The 22,381-nt window shown below is 42.6% G+C and overlaps 1 protein-coding gene across 2 annotated transcripts; it reads right to left on the reverse strand.

Annotated features, from left to right (window-relative positions):
• Positions 1-11,717: 11,717 nt before the first annotated feature.
• Cfl2 (cofilin 2) lies at positions 11,718-14,769 on the reverse strand. Of its 2 annotated transcripts, XM_070026514.1 has the most exons (4): positions 14,291-14,483; positions 12,960-13,267; positions 12,775-12,851; positions 11,718-12,682 (listed from the first exon to the last, which is right to left on the reverse strand). In XM_070026514.1, the coding sequence occupies exons 1-4, from the start codon at positions 14,291-14,293 to the stop codon at positions 12,570-12,572; spliced, it is 501 nt and encodes a 166-aa protein (XP_069882615.1). In that variant the 5' UTR covers positions 14,294-14,483; the 3' UTR covers positions 11,718-12,569. The 2 variants fall into 2 exon arrangements, with proteins under 2 accessions (XP_069882615.1, XP_069882625.1); XM_070026524.1 differs by lacking the exon at positions 11,718-12,682 and having other exon boundaries at positions 12,772-12,851; positions 13,214-13,267; positions 14,291-14,769.
• Positions 14,770-22,381: the final 7,612 nt, after the last annotated feature.

The raw sequence follows: 22,381 nt of genomic DNA on the forward strand, positions 1-22,381 counted from the left end.
AAGTGGCGCTGTGGCTCAAGTGGTAGAGCACTAGCCTTGAGCTGAAGAGCTGAGGAACAGTATGCAGGCCCAGAATTCAGGGCCCACGACCCCCTCCCACCACCACCAAAAAAAAAAAAAAAAAAAAGGAAGTTACAGGAGATAATAGTTGGAAACTGTCTCTCAACCTCACCAGATCCCACAGAGTACTGGCTTCTTTCCCTTGATAAGCTTCTCAAGAATATATCTGAAGCTGGGCCCAGTGGCTTGTAATACAAGCTACACAGGAGGTTGTGAGCTCAGGATAGTTGTTGGAAGCCAGCTCAAGGACAGTGCCCAGCCCTGACTTTAAGACCCAGAACTGGTACAAAAACAAAACAATACAATACAAAAAACTAGAAAGGTACAGCTCCACTACCAGAACTCCCACAGGAAGGGTTCTACTTTGGTCCTAGACCTACAAAATTATTTAATGCAAATAGTGATTTTTTTTAAAAGGTCCTTTTTGTTCTTGATATTAAGGAGCTGTTCTCAGTGAAGAGCAAGTTTGTTGGAACCTCATTACAACAATTCTGTAGAGAAAAATGTCTGTTTCTTTCACATTTGTTTTCTCTAAGTGAAACTCACTTCTAGAAATCTTTTCATGGTTGGATCCCTTTTTCTTTTTCTTTTCTTTTTTTTTTTGGGGGGGGGGGGTCTGGTTGTGGGGCCTGAACTCTGGGCCTGGGCGCTGTCCCTCAGCTCTTCAGCTCAAGGTTAGCGCTCTACCACTTGAGCTACAGCGCCACTTCCGGCTTTTTTCTTTTTGCTTATGTGGTGCTGAGGAATCGAACCCAGGGCCTCATGCATGCAAGGCAAGCGCTCTACCACTGAGTCACCTTCCCAGCCTCTGGATCCCTTTTTCCTGCCTCCCTTTGATGTTTACTTGGTTGCTTATCTTGGAGTACTTACACGTTCAAAGGTCTATTTTGTCTCTCCAACTGATTTATAAAAGTACCCTTGATCAGGAGCTCATACTTATAATCCTAGCTACTCAGGAGGCTGAGATCTAAGGATCACGATTTGAAGTAGCCTGGGCAGGAAAGTTCGTGAGCCTCTTTTATCTTCTGTTAACCACCAGAAAACCAGTAGTGCTGCTATGGCTTCAAGTGGTAGTGTTAGCCTTGAGTGAAAAAGCTCAGAGACAAGCACCAAGGCCCTGAGTTCAAACCTATTTGGGACACGTTGTTTACATGTGTGGAAAAATGAAACCCTTCTTATACAACTGTTATGCTAATAAAAAATAAATAAGAAAAAAAGTTCCCTTGAGTAGCTGATTTCCCAGGAAGGCCAGAATGATGTTCTACAAATAAGACATTCAATAAATACTTCCTGATGAGTATAAGGCTGCTCAGAAAAGTGAACTTACTATAAAAACAAGATTAAGAAACTATGGGGCTGGGAAGGTGGCTCAGTGGTAGAGTGCTTGCCTTGCATGCATGAGGCCCTGGGTTCGATTCCTCAGTGCCACATAAGCAGAAAAACAAATACAAAACAAAACAAAAAAACTAGTATAGTGCTGGGTACTAGTGGCTCACATCAGTAATCCTAGCTACTTAGGAGGCTGAGATCTGAGGTTCAGGGTTTGGAATAAGTCCTTGGCAGGAAAGTCTGTGCAACATTTATCTCGGATTGACCACCAAAAAGCTAGAATTGGAGCTGTGGCTCAAGTGGTAGAGTGTCAACCTTTACAGGAAAAGCTAAAGGACAGCACCTAGGACATGAGTTCAAGTCCCAATGTTGGGGAAAAGTAGATATATGACTATCCACCCCCCCTTTTTTGAGGCTAAATATTACCATATAGATGAGTTTCAAATTATTTAATATAGGCTGGCTTTGAATTTGAAATCCTCATGTCTCAACCTCTCAAGTGTATATCCAACAGACCTATAACACTCACATGTACATGTGCGTGTAGTACCAGGGCTTGAATTCCAGGCCAAACTTTCCTTTTTTTTTTTTTTTTTTGTTTGCTTGCTTGTCTGGCACACCACCAGCTTTTGGCTGGTCAATTGGAGGTGGGGTCTCAAAAGACTTTTCTGCCCAGGCTAGCTTCAAATCTTGATTCTCCAAGTGTCAGTCTCCTAAACTACTGGTGTGCACGAGGCTCAGACTAGTTAAGTTTTATGCCAATGGCTAACAAAACATTACTTTCATTGAACAGTGTGACACTGTAATCCCAGCACTTGGGAGGCTGAGGTAGGAGGATTTAGAGTTTGAAACCACTCTCAACTACATACATAGTGAGAACTTGTCTTGATTAAAAAAAATGTTTTCCTTTACAAACATTTGTGAATTTCCTGTTGTTTTCTAAACCAGTATGTTTAAGTAATCATAAATAGCCAGGCTTATGTGGCATATACCTGCGATCCCAGCATGTAGAAGGCTGAGGTAGACTTGAGTATGAGGCTAGTCTGGGCTACATAGTAACATCCTGTGGTTAAAACCCTTAAATGAGGCTGGGAATGTGGCTTAGTGGTAGAGTGCTTGCCTAGCATGCATGAAGCCCTGGGTTCGATTCCTCAGTACCACATATACATAAAAAGCCGGAAGTGGTGCTGTGGCTCAAGTGGTAGAGTGCTAGCTTTGAGCAAGAGCAGCTTAGGGACAGTGTCCAGGCCCTGAATTCAAGCCCCAGGACTGGCACACATACACACAAACAAAAAACCTTCAATGAGGGGTTGGTAAGGATGGGAGAGAATGATGAAAGGGGTGACATTGCTCAAGACGTATTGTAGTCATAAACTGTTTTGCTGAGTGGCAGATCCTTTGTACAAGTACTTAAAGATAATTTTAAAAAAACTATAAATGACAGCAATGCCAAAAGTCAAAATTTCTAAATAACTACCAAATTTTCTCAGTAACAACTTATTTGCGATAATGTAACACTAATCACATTCATCAAGACTTGTCAATTCTACCTACCTCTCAGAGATACTGGCCCCAAATGAGCTCCACGGTCTTGTCCCAGGCCTCCAATTTCTTCCTTCCATACATACTCACCATGGTCACAAAACTACCAACCACACTTTGCACTTAACTATGATCCCCTTCTTAAAATGAGGAGCTGCTCCTCAGCACTCATGGCTTCATGTTTGCCCTTATTAACATGGTGTCTGTGGCCCTCAGGATCTTGCTCATACCCACCTCTCCCATATATTCTCCTTACATGCTTCCCACTTGACTCAGCAGCTGTGACAAGCTCTTCTCCGCCCCCGCCATAGCTTTTCTTACTCCAGAACAACCCTTTCCTGACTTTTAGGGAACTCTCATCAGATCTCACAGCCCAGCTCAAATATCTCTCTAAAGCCCCCTCAATTTCATAAGGGAATCACTCTCTTCTCTCCCATAGTATTGTGTGTAGCACACTGTACTACAATGTACCCTTTCTATGTGACAGTAAGCCTTCTGAGTGTCCAAGTGTTTGGTTTTGTTGAACTGAGTTGAGTTTGACCTACTGATGTGAAGAATTGGGAAAGGGAGATGGGATGCCTCCCCAGTGATTCACAGTGGCCAGGATGATCATGTTTCTCCACAGTAAACATAAATATTCCCTAGCTTTAATCACGGGGATTACCAGACCCTCTTGGAAAAGTACACAACATGCAAGCTGGTTAAATGAAAATCAGAGACCATTAGTCAATATTTGGTAAATGATATGCACAGGATTAGTAAATATTTTTTAAAAATCATAGACAGAATGTCATGACAAGTATAAAACATATATCTTCTGGTTTATTTTAAATCTCTTAGTAGAGACAAAGTAGATTATAAGATGGTTTATTAACACTGTTTATCAGGAAGCAGCATACTTTACCATTCAAATAACAGGAGAAAAGTAGAGCTTGGATATACTGGAAACTATTATTTTGCAAAATATTGTTTGGGGGAATAAAGCTCATGCAAGTGGTCCTTATTATTCAGTCCCAATTAACAAAAGTAGGTTGAAAGCCAGGCAGCTATGGCTCGTAATCTGAGCTACACAGGAGGCTGAGATCTGAGGATCACAGTTCTTTTTTTTTTTTTTTTTTTTTTGGGTCCCGTCGTGGGGCCTGAACTCTGGGCCTGGGTGCTGTCCCTCAGCTCTTCAGCTCAAGGCTAGCGCTCTACCACTTGAGCCATAGCGCCACTTCCGGCTTTTTTCTTTTTGCTTAGGTAGTGCTGAGGAATTGAACTCAGGGCCTCTGGCATGCAAGGCAAGCGCTCTACCACTGAGCCACCTTCCCAGCCCCAACCATAGATTTTTGAACTTCTTAAATTTCTTGTTTCAGGGGCTGGGAAGGTGGCTCAGTGGTAGAGAGCTTGCCTTGCATGCCTGAGGCCCTGGGTTCGATCCCTCAGCATCACATAAGCAAAAAGAAAAAAGCCGGAAGTGGCGCTGTGGCTCAAGTGGTAGAGCGCTAGCCTTGAGCTGAAGAGCTGAGGGACAGCACCCAGGCCCAGAGTTCAGGCCCCATGACCGGACCCAAAAAAAAAAAATCTATGGCTGATGGTAGTCAGTCACTCAGCATCCAAACAGGTATAATGCATAATTGAGACTTAAATCTGATTACAGTCACAAAAGCTCTTTCTGGAATCAAAAGTATAGAAGAATCTGCACAAACAGAACTGAGAGAGTAGCTCAACTGGCACAAACATCTGCCTGGCAAGTAAGAGGCCCTGAGTTCAAACCCTAGTACCACCAGAAAGAAAAAAAAGAAGGTAAAAGTCTTCCCTCTTAAGCAGGATCTAGAAATAATTTAAACCTAGTTTTAACTACAGGTAGTTTTAATACAAGTAATTAGCATTATTTATTACCTAGCTGATTTGTTCTTTTCTGTGTTTTAGAGGTTCCACATTGAACACGGATTAAAAATTTTTTTTTTTGGTCAGTTGTGAGGCTTGAACTCAGGGTCTGGGTGCTGTCCCTGAGCTTTTCTCAAGGCTACCACTTTGAACCACAGCTGCATTTCGGTTTTCTGATGGTTAATTGGAGATGAGTCTCACAGACTTTACTGCCCAAGCTGGCTTTAAACCAGGATCCTCAGCTCTCAGCCTCCTGAGTTGCTAGGATTACAAAACCCAGCCACCAGTGCCTCACTGGACATGGGTTATTTTTTAATTATTGACATTTTATTTTCAAAAATAATGATTTAACAAAATAATGGATGAGCTATGTTTTCCTTGAAATGATTCTTAACATAAAATTGTGGGATTTATGGATGAAAAACAATTTTTTAAAGAAAGTTCTTACCAATATCTTTCTGAAATCCTAAATGAAGTATAGTATAAGGACATGGATTATTTTTAAAATAAAAATACATACAATAAAAAGAAAACAACATAATTATGGGAGTGGTAATATACATCTATAAATCCCATCACTTGAGAAGCTAAGGCATTAGGGTAATTACTTGGAGGCCAGCCTGAAATACGTAGCAGAGACTATCTTGAAACAAAAACCACAGGGTATAGTAGCACATGCCTGTAACCCTAGCACTCAGGATGCTAAGGCAGGATTGAGTTGGGAGGTCAGACTGGACTACATGAGACCTTGTCTTCAGACAAACAAAACACATTCATATGTAGAAGAATGTGAGCCACTTTTAGCGCCCCCCCCCCCTTTTTTCTTGTAGGTCATGGGGCTTGAACTCTAGGTCTAGGCGTTGTCCCTGAGCTCTTTAGCTCAAGGCTAGTGCTTTACCACTTGAGCCACAGTGCCACTTCCAGTTTTCTGAGTGGTTAATTGGAGATAAGAGTCTCACGGACTTTCCAGCCCATTTTAGCCCTATTTTTAAGTCCTTTTTCTTTCCTCTTTTTTTTTTTTTTTTTTTTTTTGAGACAGTCTTGCAATCTTCTTGCCTCAGCACCAGCAGTCAGAATACTAGGATTGTAGAAGTGGGCCTCTGTTCCCAGCTAATCACTCTATTTCTTAAGAACTACTGCACCATGATAAATATATAAAGCCTTTTTTCAGTCTAGGAGTATGGCTCAGTAGTAGAATGCCAGCCTAGCGAGCACCAGGCCTCAAGTCCAAACCCTAATGGCACACACAAAAAAATATAAAAACCTACAGAATTTTTCTTTTGTAAGTAATAAAAAAACCCAATTCCTAGAATTATATTTCCTAAAAATAAATATAATTTTACACAGCAATTATTTAAAGCAGATTATTTAACATATATTATAAATCAATATTTTCACTTTCCTTTACTTTAAAAACCAGTTAAGGGGCAGGGTGCCCCTGGCTCCCGCCTATAGCCCTAGCTACTCAGGAGACTGAGATCTCAGAATCACAGTACAAAGCCAGCTCAGACAGACAAATCTGGGAGACTCTTATCTCCAATTAAACACCAAAAAGCTGGAAGTGCAGTTGTGGCTCAAGTGGAAGAGTGCTAGCCCTGAGCAAAAGAATCTCAGGGACAACATTTTAGGTACTAAATTCAAGCCCCGGCACAATAAAACAAAAAAATAAGGAAGCTAAAAAGGCTAGGGACATGGCTCAGTGGTACAGTGAGCAATGCCTAGCAAGGGCAAGGCCCTAAATATTTTCAAACCCCAGTACTGCCAAAAGGGGGGAAAACCCCACAAAAAATGTATGTCTAAAGAAAAAAAGAGATACATTCTATTTCAAATTGGGAAAATGACGTATACCAGTGTTGGTACATTCCTTTTACTCTCCAACAAAACTTACAAACAGAAAGCATATACTACTCTATGTACTTTCATAACAAACTTGTCAATAAGCAGTCCCAACTAATGGAAATGTCATGCTTTTCTTATCTTTACCCTACAAATTTAAACATTAACCTTCACCCATATACCCATATACAGTTCCTTTCTACTTAATTCATTTTCATTAAATACATGTCTCATATCATCTTATTTATAATTTGCATGGTATAGCAAGGCTTATGATTTGTGACTAATTTAGGAGCTGCCTCTTTCATATGAGGATCTAGTATGCTTTTAATGAAGACTGGCCAGGCCCTAGAACTCATAGCAACACACACGAAAGCATTGGGCTATATGCCCAGGAATTTTGCAATTTACTAAGTCACTATCAATTTCCTAAGTGAAATATCTGAAATTCCATCTTTAAAAACACATAAAATATGAGAAAACATCCCACAATAGCCTATTATTAACATAATACTGTTTCTTTGGAAATACATTTGCTTCTGTTGAAAAATGACTACTTAGGCAAAAATCTGTTCCAAATTTTTGTTTTGACTAATAAACTATTAAACTGTGATTCATGTGGTATCAAATGAGCTGTCAAAGACCAAGAGGTAAGTGCATGAAAAGTATTTGGGTGGAGCATCAAGGCTGGGGGAGTGAATGAAGTGGTACAGCACCCAAGTGTGAGACCATGAGTTCGAACTCCAGTACTGGAATAAAGAACTAAGGTGTCAGTGGCTTGTGCCTGTAGTCCTGGCTACTCAGGAGGCTGAGATCTTGAGGATCATAGTTCAAAGCATATCCCAGCAAGAGTCTGTAAGACTCTTCTCTCCAACTATCTCCAAGCAAAACAAATTCAGGGTTGGCACCCAGATCCTGAGTTCAAGCCCAAATGCACACATGCATGAGCACACATATACACTCAACAACAAAACCACTAAAGCTACTTCCCAGTGAGCAAGTCTAGAGTACATGTAAGAAAAATGTAGGGGCTGGGAAGGTGGCTTAGTGGTAGAGTGCTTGCCTTGCATGCATGAGGCCCTGGGTTCAATTCCTCAGCACCACATACACAAAAAGAAAAAAGCTGGAAGTGGCGCTGTGGCTTAAGTGGTAGAGTGCTAGCCTTGAGCTGAAAGAGCTGAGGGACAGCGCCCAGGCCCAGAGTTCAGGCCCCATGAGTGGACCCCCCCCCCAAAAAAAGAAAAAGGTAATGAAATAGCCAACAAACATCTTGTTTCTTAAGACAGGGTCTCATTATGTTGGCCAAGTTACTTTGTTTTTTTTTGGGTCCAGTCGTGGGGCCTGAACTCGGCCTGGGCGCTGTCCCTCAGCTCTTCAGCTCAAGGCTAGTGCTCTAACCACCTGAGCCACAGTGCCACTTCCGGATTTTTTTTCTTTTTGCTTATGTGGTGCTGAGGAACCGAACCCAGGGCCTCAGGCATGCAAGGCAAGTGCTTTACCACTGAGCCACCTTCCCAGCCCATTGGCCAAGTTACTTTACACCTGGGGGCTCTAGCAATCCTCCTGCTGCAGTCCCTCAATATGCTGAGACTACAGGTAGATGACACCATGACTGGCTGGTACTTACATTTTTAAAGATCACTGCGTTATATTACTTTATCTTATTTACTTGTTTCAATAATCTTAAAAATGGATTAAGAATATCCCTTCTCTTAGTAATGGAATCATCGCCTTCATGGTCTTTTAATGATGAAGGCATAATCAAAAGCAAGATATGGCTGGGAAAGTGGCTCAGTGGTAGAGTGCTTGCCTCATATGCATGAGGCCCTGGGTTCAATTCCTCAGCAACACGTAAGCAGAAAAAAGCTGAAAGTGACACTGCGGCTCAAATGGTAGAGCACTAGCCTTGAGCTGAAGAGCTGAGGGATAACGCCCAGGCCGAGTTCAGGCCCCATGACCAACAAAAAAAAAAGAAAAAAGAAAAAAAGAGAAAAAAAAAGCAAGTTATAACTTCCTTAAATATTGATATTTTAGATGCCTCACTGGATGTAGTAAAGTCTCTTTTTGAGACTCAGCTACTTTATATATCTTACTTATTAAAAATAAAACCAAAGCCCAGAAGGTATAGCAAGGTCCTTCAGTCAAAATAAGGTTCATGTGCTAAAGATGTTTTGCTTCTACCTTTTATCGAGTCTATTCATTTTCTTATACCAGTTGTGACAAAATCTGCAAATCCACATAAGATGAAAAGCAACAACTAGAAGTAGAGGGCTGGGAAGGTGGCTCAGTGGTAGAGCGCTTGCCTTGCATGCCTGAGGCCCTGGGTTTGATTCCTCAGCGCCACATAAGCAAAAAGAAAAAAAGCCGGAAGTGGTGCTGTGGCTCAAGTGGTAGAGCACTAGCCTTGAACTGAAGACCAGAGTTCAGGCCCACTACCAGACCCCCCCAAAAAAAAACCAACTAGAAGTAGAGCTGTGGAGCTAGCCTTAAACAAAAAGCTCAAGGCCTTGAGTTCAAGCCTCAGGACTGGCGTGCATATGTGTGTGCACGTGTACACACACACACACACACACACACACACACACACACACACACACACACACACGAAAAAAAAGAAAAGCAACAACTGGTAGAAGCAACATATATATAAGCAAATATAATATTTGCAAATAGTAGCAAAATGCAGAATCTGACTCTTATTACAACAGGAAAATCTAAGGAAAACTATGAAACTTGATCCTAGCTGGGAATATGGCTTAGTGGTAGAGTGCTTGCCTAGCATGCACGAAGCCCTGAGTTCAATTCCTCAGTACCTCATACATGTGGCGCTGTGATTCAAGTGGTAGAGTGCTAGCCTTGAGCAAAAGAATCTCAGGGACAGAACCCAGGCCGAGTTCAAGCCCCAGGACAGGCAAAAAACAAAACAAAAGAAGATCCTTCTGAGCTAATTACTATTCTAAGAATTATCATTCCTGTACTTGGGAGAAGGAAGATCAAGGGTTCAAGGCCAGCCCAGGCTATATAGCAAGACCCTGTGTCCAAAAATAAGCAAACAAGAACATATATTTTGTTAGATTCTCCTACATTAACATATTTTTATGTTTTATTTTCTTATATCCAAGTACCAAAGTTTTAAGCAAAAATAGATCCAGAAAGTGCAAAACAAGGTATTTTTTAAAGAGGCATACTTACTGTAAATGTTCTTTGACCCCCCTCCAGTTTATTACTGCTGAGATTATTCCTTAACAAAAAAAATGCTTTCAAAGAACATTTTTGCAAAGCCCATTTGCTAGATCTCAAAGGATCTATATCAGAGAAATCTCAAACCTAGCAAGAGGCTTTTTCTGAAAGCACAAGAAAAACACAATGGTGGCCAACCTATTTTAGATAATGATGGAAAACGACAGCTGATAGCCAGTTTAGGACAAATGCCAACTGTTCCCATTTGTCTGAAAATGCTAAAACTACTACTGTAACACTCATTTTTTCAAAAGAAAACAGTATGTGAAGCAAGCATATCAACCAAAATACTGAGATACTGGTGCCTCATTTATCTGTAATATTAAGTTTCAATGTTCCAAAGTAAACACACCTCAACAGTTTAAAATATTTTCATGTTTTATTTTTTTAAACATTTGTGATTTTGCAAGCTAGCAGTAAAATATTGCCCTCAATATTTTACTAATTAGCACCGTATGCCTTTTAAAGCTAACTGGAACAGTGTTTCACTGTAAATGATTGTAAAACAAAGATGATCATTTCCAATATCTAATCATATGATCAGTTATGAATTAAATCACTATCTTTGGCTCTATGTAAGATGTTTTTCAAAGATGAACTATAATAGTATCAGTTTGTCAATCTAGCTAGTCAAAGTATCATAAAGTAATATTTGATCTCTGAAATTATTGTGTGGAAATTGAGAAACCATTGATAAAGATGAAAGATATTCTATAACTGATTTTTGAAGCAGACCCTTATATTTTTAGAAGAATGAGTAACTCAATGGACAATTCCCTTGGTGCAAGTATCAGTTACACATATGGTTCAGTGTATGCATTTACAAGCATTCTCATGTTTTGCTTATTAGAGTGGCCTTATCAAAATGTCCAGGACAACTCAGAGACAGCTGGAAGCCTGAAATCAAATTGCTCAATGCAAAAAAAATCCCATCATATATATTTTTTTCAATAGAAGCCTAGACCTAGACATATAACTCTTCTTTTTAATATTCTTACCCGAACAATCTTCCTAAAGTATAGTATACTTCCACATATTTAGAAAAAATAAACGACATTTTTTCATTTCCCGTTTTCTGGTAAAGGAGTTCTTCAGAGCTCTGGGGTTAAAATTCTGACCCACGATTGAGTGTGCTTATTAGCATGTCTTTTTTGCATACCAGTAGAATCAAGTCCAGTTTTGCCATTTGTGGATAACTATGACAAGATACAAAAGCATGTGTTTGCCATAAATAGCTCTGGCTAATAGCAAACAGCTCACACTGAGATCAAAATCTCTATAAGGAGAGCAATCTGGACCACAGCCAAATCCCACTAGGAATGGTTAAGGATGCAACACCAATTCCTTTTCCCAATTCAATTTGAAAAATATATGAAGAGATAGTATCTGAAATATACATTCCTCAACATCAGAATTATTAAACTTTGAAGGACATTTTACAAATTACTTCCATTATGACCAAATAAGCAATAAAAACATCCTGCTTTTATAACTATTTGGAAATGTAAATGTGAATTAAAAAAACTTATCCTAACTTACCTAGAGAACAAATGAGATAATAAAGAATATATTTTTAAAAAAGTGTCAAAATGAAAAAAAAACCCTCCAAATACATAAGGAAATAACCATGTTTTATAAAAGTGTCACTCTAATGATGGTATTCCTCTATTAAGAGACTTTAGGATAGAGCATTTTTAATCCAAAGAAATCTTGTAACTCTAGAAAATATCATGCATTAATGAATGTTGTACAAAAAAAATTCTCAAGTGACTAGTGCAGAGATTAGCTGTTTAACCTAAAAGTTGTTTCACAAAAATTCCAAGGAAAACAAGGCAACCTTCTGTAATATGCCACCATTTTTATTGCCACGTGGCCATTTTTGTGAGGGTGGGGATCTGATCTCAAAACAATGTTCCATTTAAGGCTCTTTAATACAGAAATTGCCATCATGACTGATATTCAAAATATCCCATAGTGTTGCAAGACTCACTTGGTAAACATAAAACCCTTGCACTTAATTCAGTAGTGTACGCTCAATGGAAAACAAAAGGCATTAATAACAGCTCTCTCTTAAAAAGCTATGCAGGTAACAGGAATGAACACTGAGGTACTAGGATAAATTGATGACACAGTAAATGAACTTAATTGGCATTCCTTTTAGGGGATTCAACTCAATACAAAAAAGTGCTTTTAACGCGTAGTGTTATGTCTGTGCTGCCATGTCACAAAAATAGGCTGGCCAAGGCAGGCGAGGTGTATGAATGCTCCAGCGCCTCACAGAACTGCAATCAAGTGCAACTATAAATAATACTGAAAAGTTTACCATCTGACCAGTGGATAATACTTTCAAGGCATTTACTTTGCTTACCCTTTGCAGTATTCCAAGCTATTCACATTGACAATCACATTCACTGTAGTGCTTGCTGCAAGGGAGGCATAGAACCATTTGTTTTGGCTAAAATAAGTCAAAGGCATTCCTTGGGTTCTGCATAAAAGTGACTGTATTCAACAGTCTAATGGCAATCACTGACAGGCTGCTTAAATGAATGATTTCTCCTTCATTCATTGTGTTGCAAGGGCCCAGTGGAAAAGGGAAAAAACAAAACACAAAACCTAATACTATTCCAATGGACTGAGCTGGCTGGAGAAACGAAAGCCCCTTAAGATCCAGATGGCACTTGACTATCATTTTACAATGGTTTTCCTTCAAGTGAAACTACTACATTGCCTCCCAATTTCTCTCCAAGTGTTGAACGGTCCTTAATATCATCCAAGCCATTTACTTGCCACTCATGTTTAATACCTAAAAAGGAAAAAAAAAAAAAAAAGAATTCCATTACCAGCAGATAATTAGGAAGGGGTAATTTCTCTGCACAAAATACTCAATGGCTGTACCTGTGAATTTCTTTTTAATGGCATCTTTAGAGCTAGCATAAATCATCTTGCTTTTTAACGGTGCACTTTCAGGAGCCCTATAGGGGAAAAAAAAAAGTTGAATCTCATTTATATGAAAAAACAAAAGCCAAACTGACTATGATAATAATAATCCTTGCATTATTTCTTCTTTTGTTTTTACACACCAGAATATAAATACTAGGTCTTCTTTCTTAGACTCTTTTGTTTCGTATGTGGCATCGTACAAAGCATATCGGCAATCATTCAGAGGTAGCAACTTCACAAAGGATGTGTAGGGGTCCTCTACAGTCTCACCAATGTCACCCACCAAGATCTGCTTCGCTTCCTCTACAATGATTTGTCTTTTGTCATCACTTAAACAGAAGAGAACTGCTTTCTTTCTTTTTTTGATCTCCTCTTGTGTGGAAGATTTCCTTACTTTCATATCATTAAAAACTTTGATGACTTCGTCATTCACTGTAACTCCAGATGCCTGGGGGAAAAAAAAATCAACAACAAATAGTCATTGAGAACAAGTCCTTTGATTTTAACCAAAATTCCTATTTGCTGAGAGACCATTAAGAATGGAACCAGACTATGCAAGGAATCCAAACTCATATGCCACATTTTCAAGTATTTGCCTACGGATCCTAATTCAAATTGCCCATTCATGCCTCTTAAAGGGGCACCGGGAAAGATACCAACGGAACGGGGAGAGGAAGGGACGGATACAACTTGTCCCATCCCCGAGATGTTTCCTATTTCACTGGGTGATGTCAGAGCTTCAGGAGCAGCAGCACGAATACCTTCTGTATTGTGTCAACTCTGTGGGCCTTAACAAAAACAAAACAAGACCCACTTTTGGATTTCAGGTAACGCTTCGACTTTTTCCTTTTCTTTTTTCCAAGCCATCCTATCCCTAACTGTTTCCTCATAAGGAAAGGGAACCAAGTGGCAACTCCAATCGCCTACGTCTACAACACGATCACCCGGGTTCCAGCTCCCAAGCAAGTCAGTCACTTTCAAACTAACGGGCCCGGGTGTAAGAAACGCTTTTCACCGCGGATCGGAAGAGTTTGGAGATCGCCAACTCTCCGGGGTGAGGTTGGATGGCCGCCCAGCGAGACCCTCAGCTCACCCGAAGCCGCCCGAGCACGCCGGGGCGCGCGCGTCGGAAAGCACCGGGAAGCGAAGGGCAAAGGCGGCGCGAGCCCCGGCCGTGCCCCCGCGCGCCCCCCTCCCGGCCCCTCGCGCGTCCCCCTCCCGGCCCGGCCCGGCCCGGAGGCCGCGACCCCCGCCACCTCGCGCACGGCCTCCCCGCCCCCAGGAATGCAGGGCCCGGTCAGCCGGCGGGGGTGGGGGGGAGCGCGGCGGGGCCGCGGCGCCCACCTCGGAGGCCCAAAGCAGGTTAAAATGGCGGCCTCAGCCCCCGGGCCGTGCGGGGCCGTGCGGGGCCACGCGGTGGGCTAGGGTCACCGCGCCTGACAGTGTCCGGGCCTACACGCGGTCGCCTTACCATAGTGCCCGCGGCTGGGACTGCGGCGGCGGCTCGGGCTGGGCGGCACGAGGAGGAGGAGGAGGAGGAAGAAGAGAAGGAGCAGCGGGAGGGCGCGCTGGCGGTCGGCGAGTGCGGGGCACGCCGGGAGCTGCGGCCGGGGGAGGCGGAGGAGGCTCGGCGGGTGGCAGGCGGCGGGCGGGGCGGTCACGTGGACACGCCCCGGTCCCGGCCCTTGGGCCCTCGTCCTCGGCCTGACCCCGGGCGCCAACCCGCAGGCTCGGGGGCCGGCGGAGGGAACGGGGGGCGGGAGCCCTAGGCTGGGCCCCGCGGCCTCCAGCCCACCGGCCGGCCGCGTCCCCCTCCGGACCCCCCCCCACCCCGGTTTGGGTTTGGGGCGCGCGGGCCCAGCCCGCGAAGGTTGCTCTCTGTTGCATCCACCTGCGCCGAATTTTAGCGTTTCCCGAGCCTCTGATCTCTTTCTTCCCTCAGTGAGAATCAACTGGGAGAGCCTTCTGGAGGGGAAGACTCAGCCAAACACACCCAAGGTGATACACACCGTACTGGGGGTGGGAGGAGATAACTTCCAAATCCCATGCTTAAAATAACAATGGCGTGGGGATCGCCTGGAGCCACGTTCCTTGGGAATAGCCTGTCTGTGTGTCAGACTTCCTAGGAAAAGGGGTGGCCAGTTGTCACCGCTGACATCCAATAAGCGACCCACGAGGAGAGATTCCTCTCTCAGCTTGGCAATCTCCCTCCAGTGAAGTGGGTATTACTGAGCCAAAGTGGCTCATTTCCTTTTTTTCTTTATACAGCATCTCATTTATCACAGAAACGTTGTCACTTTATGCTTGTAGTAAATTCTTCAGGAAGAGTTAACGCTTTAGCCCGGCACTGGTGGCTCATGCCTCTTATTGTATCTCAAGAAACTGAGATCTCAGGATCGCAGTTTGAAGCCAGCCCAGGCATCTCCAATTAACCGAGAAAAGGCCAGAAGTAGAGCTATGGCTTGGTAGAACCAAAGGCTTGAGTGAAAAAGTTAAGGGATATCTCCCAGTTCCTGAATTCAAGCCCCAGCACTGGCACACACACACACACACACACACTCTCTCTCTCTCTCTCTCTCTCTCTCTCTCTCTCTCTCTCTCTCTCTCTCTCTCTCTCTTACATACACACACCAAAAACAACAACCATAGCAAAGATTAATACTTTATAGCTGGGCACATTCCCCTGTGGTCCTGAGTATAGTACTCAGGAAGCTGAGATCCAGAGAATCACAGTCCAAAGCCTGGTCCCAAAGGAAAGTCTGTCAGACTCTACCTGCACAATGATCAGTAAAAAGCTAGTCATAGCCGACACCCGTGGCTCACTCCTGTAATCCTAGCTACTCAGGAGGCTGAGATCTGAAGATCGCAGTTCAAAGCCAGCCCAGGCAGGAAAGTTCATGAGATTCTTATCTCCAATAAACCACTGGAAAAACCGGAAGTGGCCCTGAGGCTCAAGGGGTAGAGCACTAGTCTTGAGCTGAGAGCTCAGGAACAGCGCCCAGGCCCAGAGTTCAAGCCCCATGACCCCCCCCCCCCCCCAAAAAAAAGCTAGGCATAGTCTATGATTTTGCAATGCATAATGAAAGTACTGCAGAAGAAGTACTGTGTGCCTGTCACTTATAGTGAAATAAAGACCATTTTGCCTCACTTTCATTTGAAAATGGTAGAATTAATTTAAAACTCTGATCCACAGTTACACAGATTTTGTGAAAATGATCTGCACTAAAAAGGTAGTGTGTGTATATGTAGTCTCAGGATTAAGTCTCGTGATAGAAAGGCATAATGAAGAATATCATCTTATTTTATGTGACAAGTTCTTGCACCTAAAATTGTATACAGAGACAGGAGCTAGTGGCTCACACCTGAACTCCTAGGCAGCTACTCAGGAGGCTGGAGATTTGAAGATTGACATTCAAAGCCAGCCTGGGCAGGAAAGTTTGTGAAACTCTTTTGTTGTTGTTGTTGGTCATGGGGCTTGAACTCTGGGCCTGGGCGCTGTCCCTGAGCTCTTCAGCTAAAGGCTAGTGCTCTACCACTTGAGCCACAGCGCCACTTCTGGTTTTCTGGTGGTTAATTAGAGATAAGAGTCTCACAGACTTCCCTGCCCAGGCTGGCTTTTTTTTTCACTGCCCAGGCATAAACTTTTTTTTTTTTTTTGGCCAGTCCTGGTCTTGAACTCAGGGCCTGGACACTGTCCCTGAGCCTCTTTTGCTCAAGGCGAGCACTCTACCATTTGAGCCACAGAGCCACTTCTGGCTTTTTCTGTGGTACTAGGAATGGCACCCAGGGCTTCTTACATGCTAGGCAAGCACTCTACCTACCACTAAGACACATTCCTATCCCCTCCATAACCCCCAGAAAACCAGAAGTGGCACTGTGGCCAAAAGTGGTAGACCACTGCCTTGAGCAAAAGAGCTGAGGGACAGTGGAGCCCTGAGTTCAAGCCCCACAACTGACAAATATATAAAATAGTATAAATATATATGTGTGTGTGTGTGTGTGTGTGTGTGTGTGTGTTCTGGTGATGATTGAACTCAACATGTGCTCTACTATTGAGCTATATGTCCTCAGCAATTTAATATAGTTTGTAAGGGCCATATCAGATAATACCTATAAAACATGTCTAATTATTTTTCGTGTTGGTCTTGAGGCTTGAACTCAGATCACGGGTAGCTTTATTTTTAGTGCTCTACCTCTGAGCCACAGCTTCACTTATAGTTTTTTGGTTAGATAATTGGCCATAAGAGTCCCACAGACTTTTTTTGCCTAGGTTGGCTTTAAATTGCAATCCTCAGATCTCAGCCCTCCTAAGTAGCTAGGATGAGCCATGGGTGGCCCAACCACAGATCCAGTTTTATATCCATATCCATGCTTCTTTTCTTTTCCTTCCTTCCTTTCTTCCTTCCTTTGTTCCTTCCTTCATTCCTTCCTTCCATCCTTCATTGCTTTTTCCTTCCTCTCTCTCTCTCTCTCTCTCTCTCTCTCTGTCTCTCTCTGTCTCTCTCTCTCTCTCTCTCTCTCTCTCTCTCTCTCTCTCTCTGGTACTGGGGCTTGAACTCAGAGCCTACACATGCTCTTTCTCACTTTTTTTTTTTTTTTTGGTTGGTTCTGGGGCTTGACCTCTGGGCCTAGGCGCTGTTCCTCAGCTCTTCAGCTCAAGGCTAGCGCTCTACCACTTGAGCCACAGAGCCACTTCCAGTCTTCTGGTGGTTAATTGGAGATAAGAGTCTCACAGCCTTTCCTGCCCAGGCTGGCTTTGAACTGTGATTCTCAGATCTCAACCTCCTGAGTAGCTAGGGTTACAGGTATAACCGATTAACCACCAGAAAACCAGAAGTGGCACTGTGGCTCAAGTGGTAGAGCACTAGCCTTGAGCTGGAGTGCAGGGACAGCGCCTAGGCCCAGAGTTCAAGCCCCATGACACCCCCCCTTCACACACACACACACACACACACAAATGTTTCTTTGCTGTTTCCGGCTTCTAAAGGTTGCCCCATTCCTTGGTTCATAGCCCTAGCTAACAATTATGTCACTCCAACTTCTGCTTTCAGCAACACATCCCTTCCGTCTCTCTTTCATTTATAAGTACTGTCATTATTGTTCTAGATCCTGCCTGGTGGTTTAGAATAATCTCCCTTTCCCAGAACCCCAGATGTAATCACATCTGCCTACTTCCTTTTACTATGGAAGGGAGCATTTCCACAGATTGTGTGGGCCTAGATTTGGGAATCCTTTGTTCTGTCTACCACAGTATACCTATTCTTCTGAGCAAATTCAAGCCTAAGCAAACAATCAACAGGTAGGGTAGAATGAACCTGAACAATCCAGTACTAGACTACAAGTTTCAGTTGAAATTATCCATTTACTAGGCCACACATGGGTGGCAGCAAATATTGAGTGAGGATTAAATGATTAGTAATTAGAGAATAGCCTTGGGAAGGAATGTCAGTTCTGCTACTGGTGGTGGTACAATTTCAAGCTACAGCTGAGCTGCCCTAAGGCTGTTTGGTTAGCTGTAAAATGGGTATGCTATACTTTCTTTCTTTCAGATTCTGGGGAGGATCAAGTGAGATAATGTATGTAAAGCTCCTATACAGCCCAGAAATAAGAACCCTGGGGCTATTTTTACCTTCCAGAGTGAAGGAGAAAGCATTGACATATATATTTATAAATTACATGTAATATATATATATACATATATACATATATAGATAGATAGATAGATTTTTTAAAAGCTGGACATGTTGCTCACCAGTAAGGACACCTGCCTCATAAGTGTGAAGTCCTGAATTCAAGCTCCAGAAACACCAAGGGGAAAAAAAGCCACATGTGCTATATTTTTTTAAAATAAATTATATATATATATATATATATATATATATATATATATATATATAGTTTGCTTTTTAAGGCCGGACTTATCACTCACCTGCCTTGTAAGCGTGAAGTCCTGAATTCAAGCTCCAGAAACACCAAAGGGAAAAAAAAAGCCATATGTGCTAAATATATATATGTAGATATAGATAGATAGATAAATATACACACATACATATATATACATACACTATATATATATATATTTTTTTTTAAGATTAGGGTTTTTTAAATTAATTAATTAATTTTTTGGCCAGTCCAGGGACTTGAACTCAGGACCTGAGCACTGTTCCTGAGCTTTTGCTCAAGGTTAGCACTCTGTCACTTGAGCACAGCGCCACTTCCAACTTTCTCTGTTTATGTGGTACTAAGAAATCAAATCCAGGGCCTCACACATGCTAGGCAAGCACTCTACTACTAAGCCACATTCCCAACCCTAAAATTACTCTATTTTTGTGCCAGTCCTAGGGCTTGAACACAGGGCCTGGATACTGTTACTGGGCTTTTTTTATTTTTGTTAGTTGTGAGCTTGAACTCAGGGCCTGGCCTCTGTTCCTGAGCTTTTTCCACTCAAGGCTACCACTCTACCACTTTGAGCCACAGCTCCATTTCCAGTTTTCTGGTGGTTAATTGGCGATAAGAGTTTCACAGAAGCCAGGTACTGGTGGCTCACACCTGTAATCCTAGCTACTGAGATCTGACAATAGCGATTCAAAGCCAGCTGGGGCAGGAAAATGTGTGAGACTCTTATCTCCAATAAACCATTCAGAAAACTGGATGTGGCACAGTGGCTCAAGTGGTAGAGCACTAGCCTTGAGCTGAAGAGCTGAGAGACAGCGTTCAAGCAGAGTTCAAGCTCCATGACTGACCAAAAAAAAAAAAAAAGTTTCACAGACTTTCTTACTAGTCTAGCTTCAAATCATGATACTCAGATCTTAGCCTCCTAAGTAACTAGGATTACAGGCATGAGCCATCTGCCTGGCTATCTCTGAGCTTTTTTGCTCAAAGCTAGTGCTCTATCACTTGAGTCACAGCTCTACGTGCACCCTTCCTTCCTTCCTTCCTTCCTTTCTTCCTTCCTTTCTTCCTTTCTTTCTTTCTTTCTTTTCTTTCTTTCTTTCCTTTCTTTCTTTCTTTCTTTCTTTCTTTCTTTCTTTCTTTCTTTCTTTCTTTCTTTCTTTCTTTCCTTCCTTCCTTCCTTCCTTCCTTTCTTTCTTTCCTTTTCTTTTCTTTTCTTTTTTTTTGGTGCTCAGTTGGAGATGAATCTTATGCACTTTTCTGTTTGGGCTGGCTTCTAACCCCAATCCTTAAATCTTGCCTCCTGAGTAGTTAGGATAACAGTCATGAACCACTAGTGCCCGGCTTATACTCTAAAAAAAAAATTTTTTTTGGGTCCGGTCATGGGGCCTGAACTCTGGGCCTGGGCGCTGTCCCTCAGCTCTTCAGCTCAAGGCTAGTGCTCTATCACTTGAGCCACAGCGCCACTTCCAGCTTTTATCTTTTTTGCTTATGTGGTGCCGAGGAATCGAACCCAGGGCCTCAGGCATGCAAGGCAAGCACTCTACCACTGAGCCACTTTCCCAGCCCCTATATTTAAATTTTAATCAACATGATAATTGTACCTAAGTCTTGGAATAATGCGACATTTCAGTGCACGTATACAATATGTAATAATGAGATCAGGGTAACTGACATATCTACCATATCTATAATTTTTTGTGTGTTTGGGAACATTCGAAGTTTATTAGCTATTTGAAATATACAGTGAATTGTCAAACCATAGTTTCCTTACTGTGCTGTAGAATATTAGAAGTTATTCTTCTTCCCCAGCTGTAGCCATTCACTTCCTCCATTCATCTCTCCACACCCTTCCCAGCCTCTAGTGACCACAATTGTACTAAAGGTTTGTGGGTATTTTCACCCCCTTTGGTTGTGGGGCTTGAACTCTGGGCCTGGGTGTGGTCCCTGAGCTCTTCAGCTCAAGATGAACACTCTACCCCTTGAGCCACAGTACCACTTCTGGTTTTCTGATGGTTAATTGAAGAGTCTCCTGGACTTTCCTACCTAGGCTGGCTTTGAATTGTGATCCTCAGATCTCAGCCTCCTGAGTAGCTAGGATTACAGATGTGAGCTACCAGCACCTGGCTTTTTAAAATTTTTTTTAGCCAGTCATGGGGCTTGAACTCAGGGCCTGGACACTGGCCCTAAGTTTCTTTTGCTCAAGTCTAGCAGTTTACCACTTGAGCCATAGCGCCACTTCTGGCTTTTTCTATTATGAGGAATCGAACCCAAGGCTTCATGATACTAGGTAAGCACTCTACCACTGAGCCACATCACCAGCCTTGTAATCTAGTTTTATATTTTATTTGCTTTTGTGCCAGCACTGGGCTTGAATGCAGAGCCTCACAATCTTACTTAGCTTTTTCACTCAAGCCTGGTGTTCTAGCACCTAAACTATATCCCCACCTCTGACTTTTTGCTGGTTAACTGGAACCAAGAGTCTCTTGGATGTATCTGCTTGGGCTGGCTTTGACCCTTGATCCTCAGATCTCAGTCTCCTGAGTAGCTATGATTTCAGCTGTGTGCCATTGGTACCCAGCTTACTCTAATTTCATGTGATCAACGTTTTCAGCTTTCACATATAAGAGCGCATTTGGTATATGTGCAAGTGCTAATTTGACCACTGCATACATGCTAGACATGAAGCAGTTCCAGCCCTCATTGATTCTGAAGGCTCAGCTAAAGTTTATGCAAAATGGAAAAGTGAATACCCACTAATGTACAGTCTCCCAAGCAACAATCTAGGTGTGGATTCAGTGCCCTAGAAGAGTTGGAAAATCATTTTTAGGACCTATCAAATAATGAATGTGATAGAGTATATGCATAATATTCTGTTTGGATCCCACTCTCTGACAAGAGCCATCTCGCGTCCCACAGCTACTTCTTAACAAAGCCAAGTGTAAGTGCCAGGATGCACACTGCCTCCAAATGCCCTTTTCACTTACATGCCCCTTTACTCTCGCATATCCTTCCCAAGCCACGCCCACTGAAAGACAGGAGGAAGCAAGTCAAACGCTCCACTGCATCCAAGTTTTAATTTAGACCTAGAAAATCAACTCAGAGAGAGGCAAAGGCTGCAGTCTGATCTCCATGACTCACTCTGACCACAGAGTTCAGTGTGCTCGCCCATCTCATCACTGGCTTGTTCTAATTTAGGAGCATGACCTCACAATAGAAGAACGCAGCTGTCTGTCACACGAAGATGTAATGAAGTAGCAGCAGCGGTGAAATGTGTAAGCAGTGAATGGAGTTCAAAATAGTCTGTGGTTATGGACACCAGCTTTAGTGGTAAAACTACATCCCAACATACTGACTTATTAACTCACAAGCTTACCAGCACAGTGAATTTGTACTACAGTAATAATTTGATTGACTTGTTAATAGTTATGGTAGGTTACCTATATAGACCATATAACAACAGAATCTTGCTGAGCACCAATAGTTCACGTCTGTAATCCTAGCTACTCAAGAGGCTAAAATTTGAGGATTATGGTTCTAAGCCAGCCCAGGCAGGAAACTTTGTGAGATTTTATCTCCAATCAACTACTCAAAAAGCCAGAAATGGAGCTGTGGCTTAAGTGGTCGAGGGTTTGCCTTGAACAAAAAAAGCTCAGGGACAGTGTTCAGG

Source organism: Dipodomys merriami, unplaced genomic scaffold (genome assembly GCF_024711535.1).
Source record: "Dipodomys merriami isolate MVZ:Mamm:240054 unplaced genomic scaffold, mDipMer1.0.p SCAF_1, whole genome shotgun sequence".
Taxonomy (NCBI): Eukaryota; Metazoa; Chordata; class Mammalia; order Rodentia; family Heteromyidae; genus Dipodomys; species Dipodomys merriami.

What these genes read in the sequence shown, in the direction of transcription:
- Cfl2 (XM_070026514.1), bottom strand. An exon ending in GACCTAGTATTTATATTCTG is followed by an intron (nt 12,852 to 12,959) that starts GTGTGTAAAAAC and finishes TTTCCCCTATAG; the next exon opens with GGCTCCTGAAAGTGCACCGT. An exon ending in CATTAAAAAGAAATTCACAG is followed by an intron (nt 12,683 to 12,774) that starts GTACAGCCATTG and finishes TTTCCTTTTTAG; the next exon opens with GTATTAAACATGAGTGGCAA.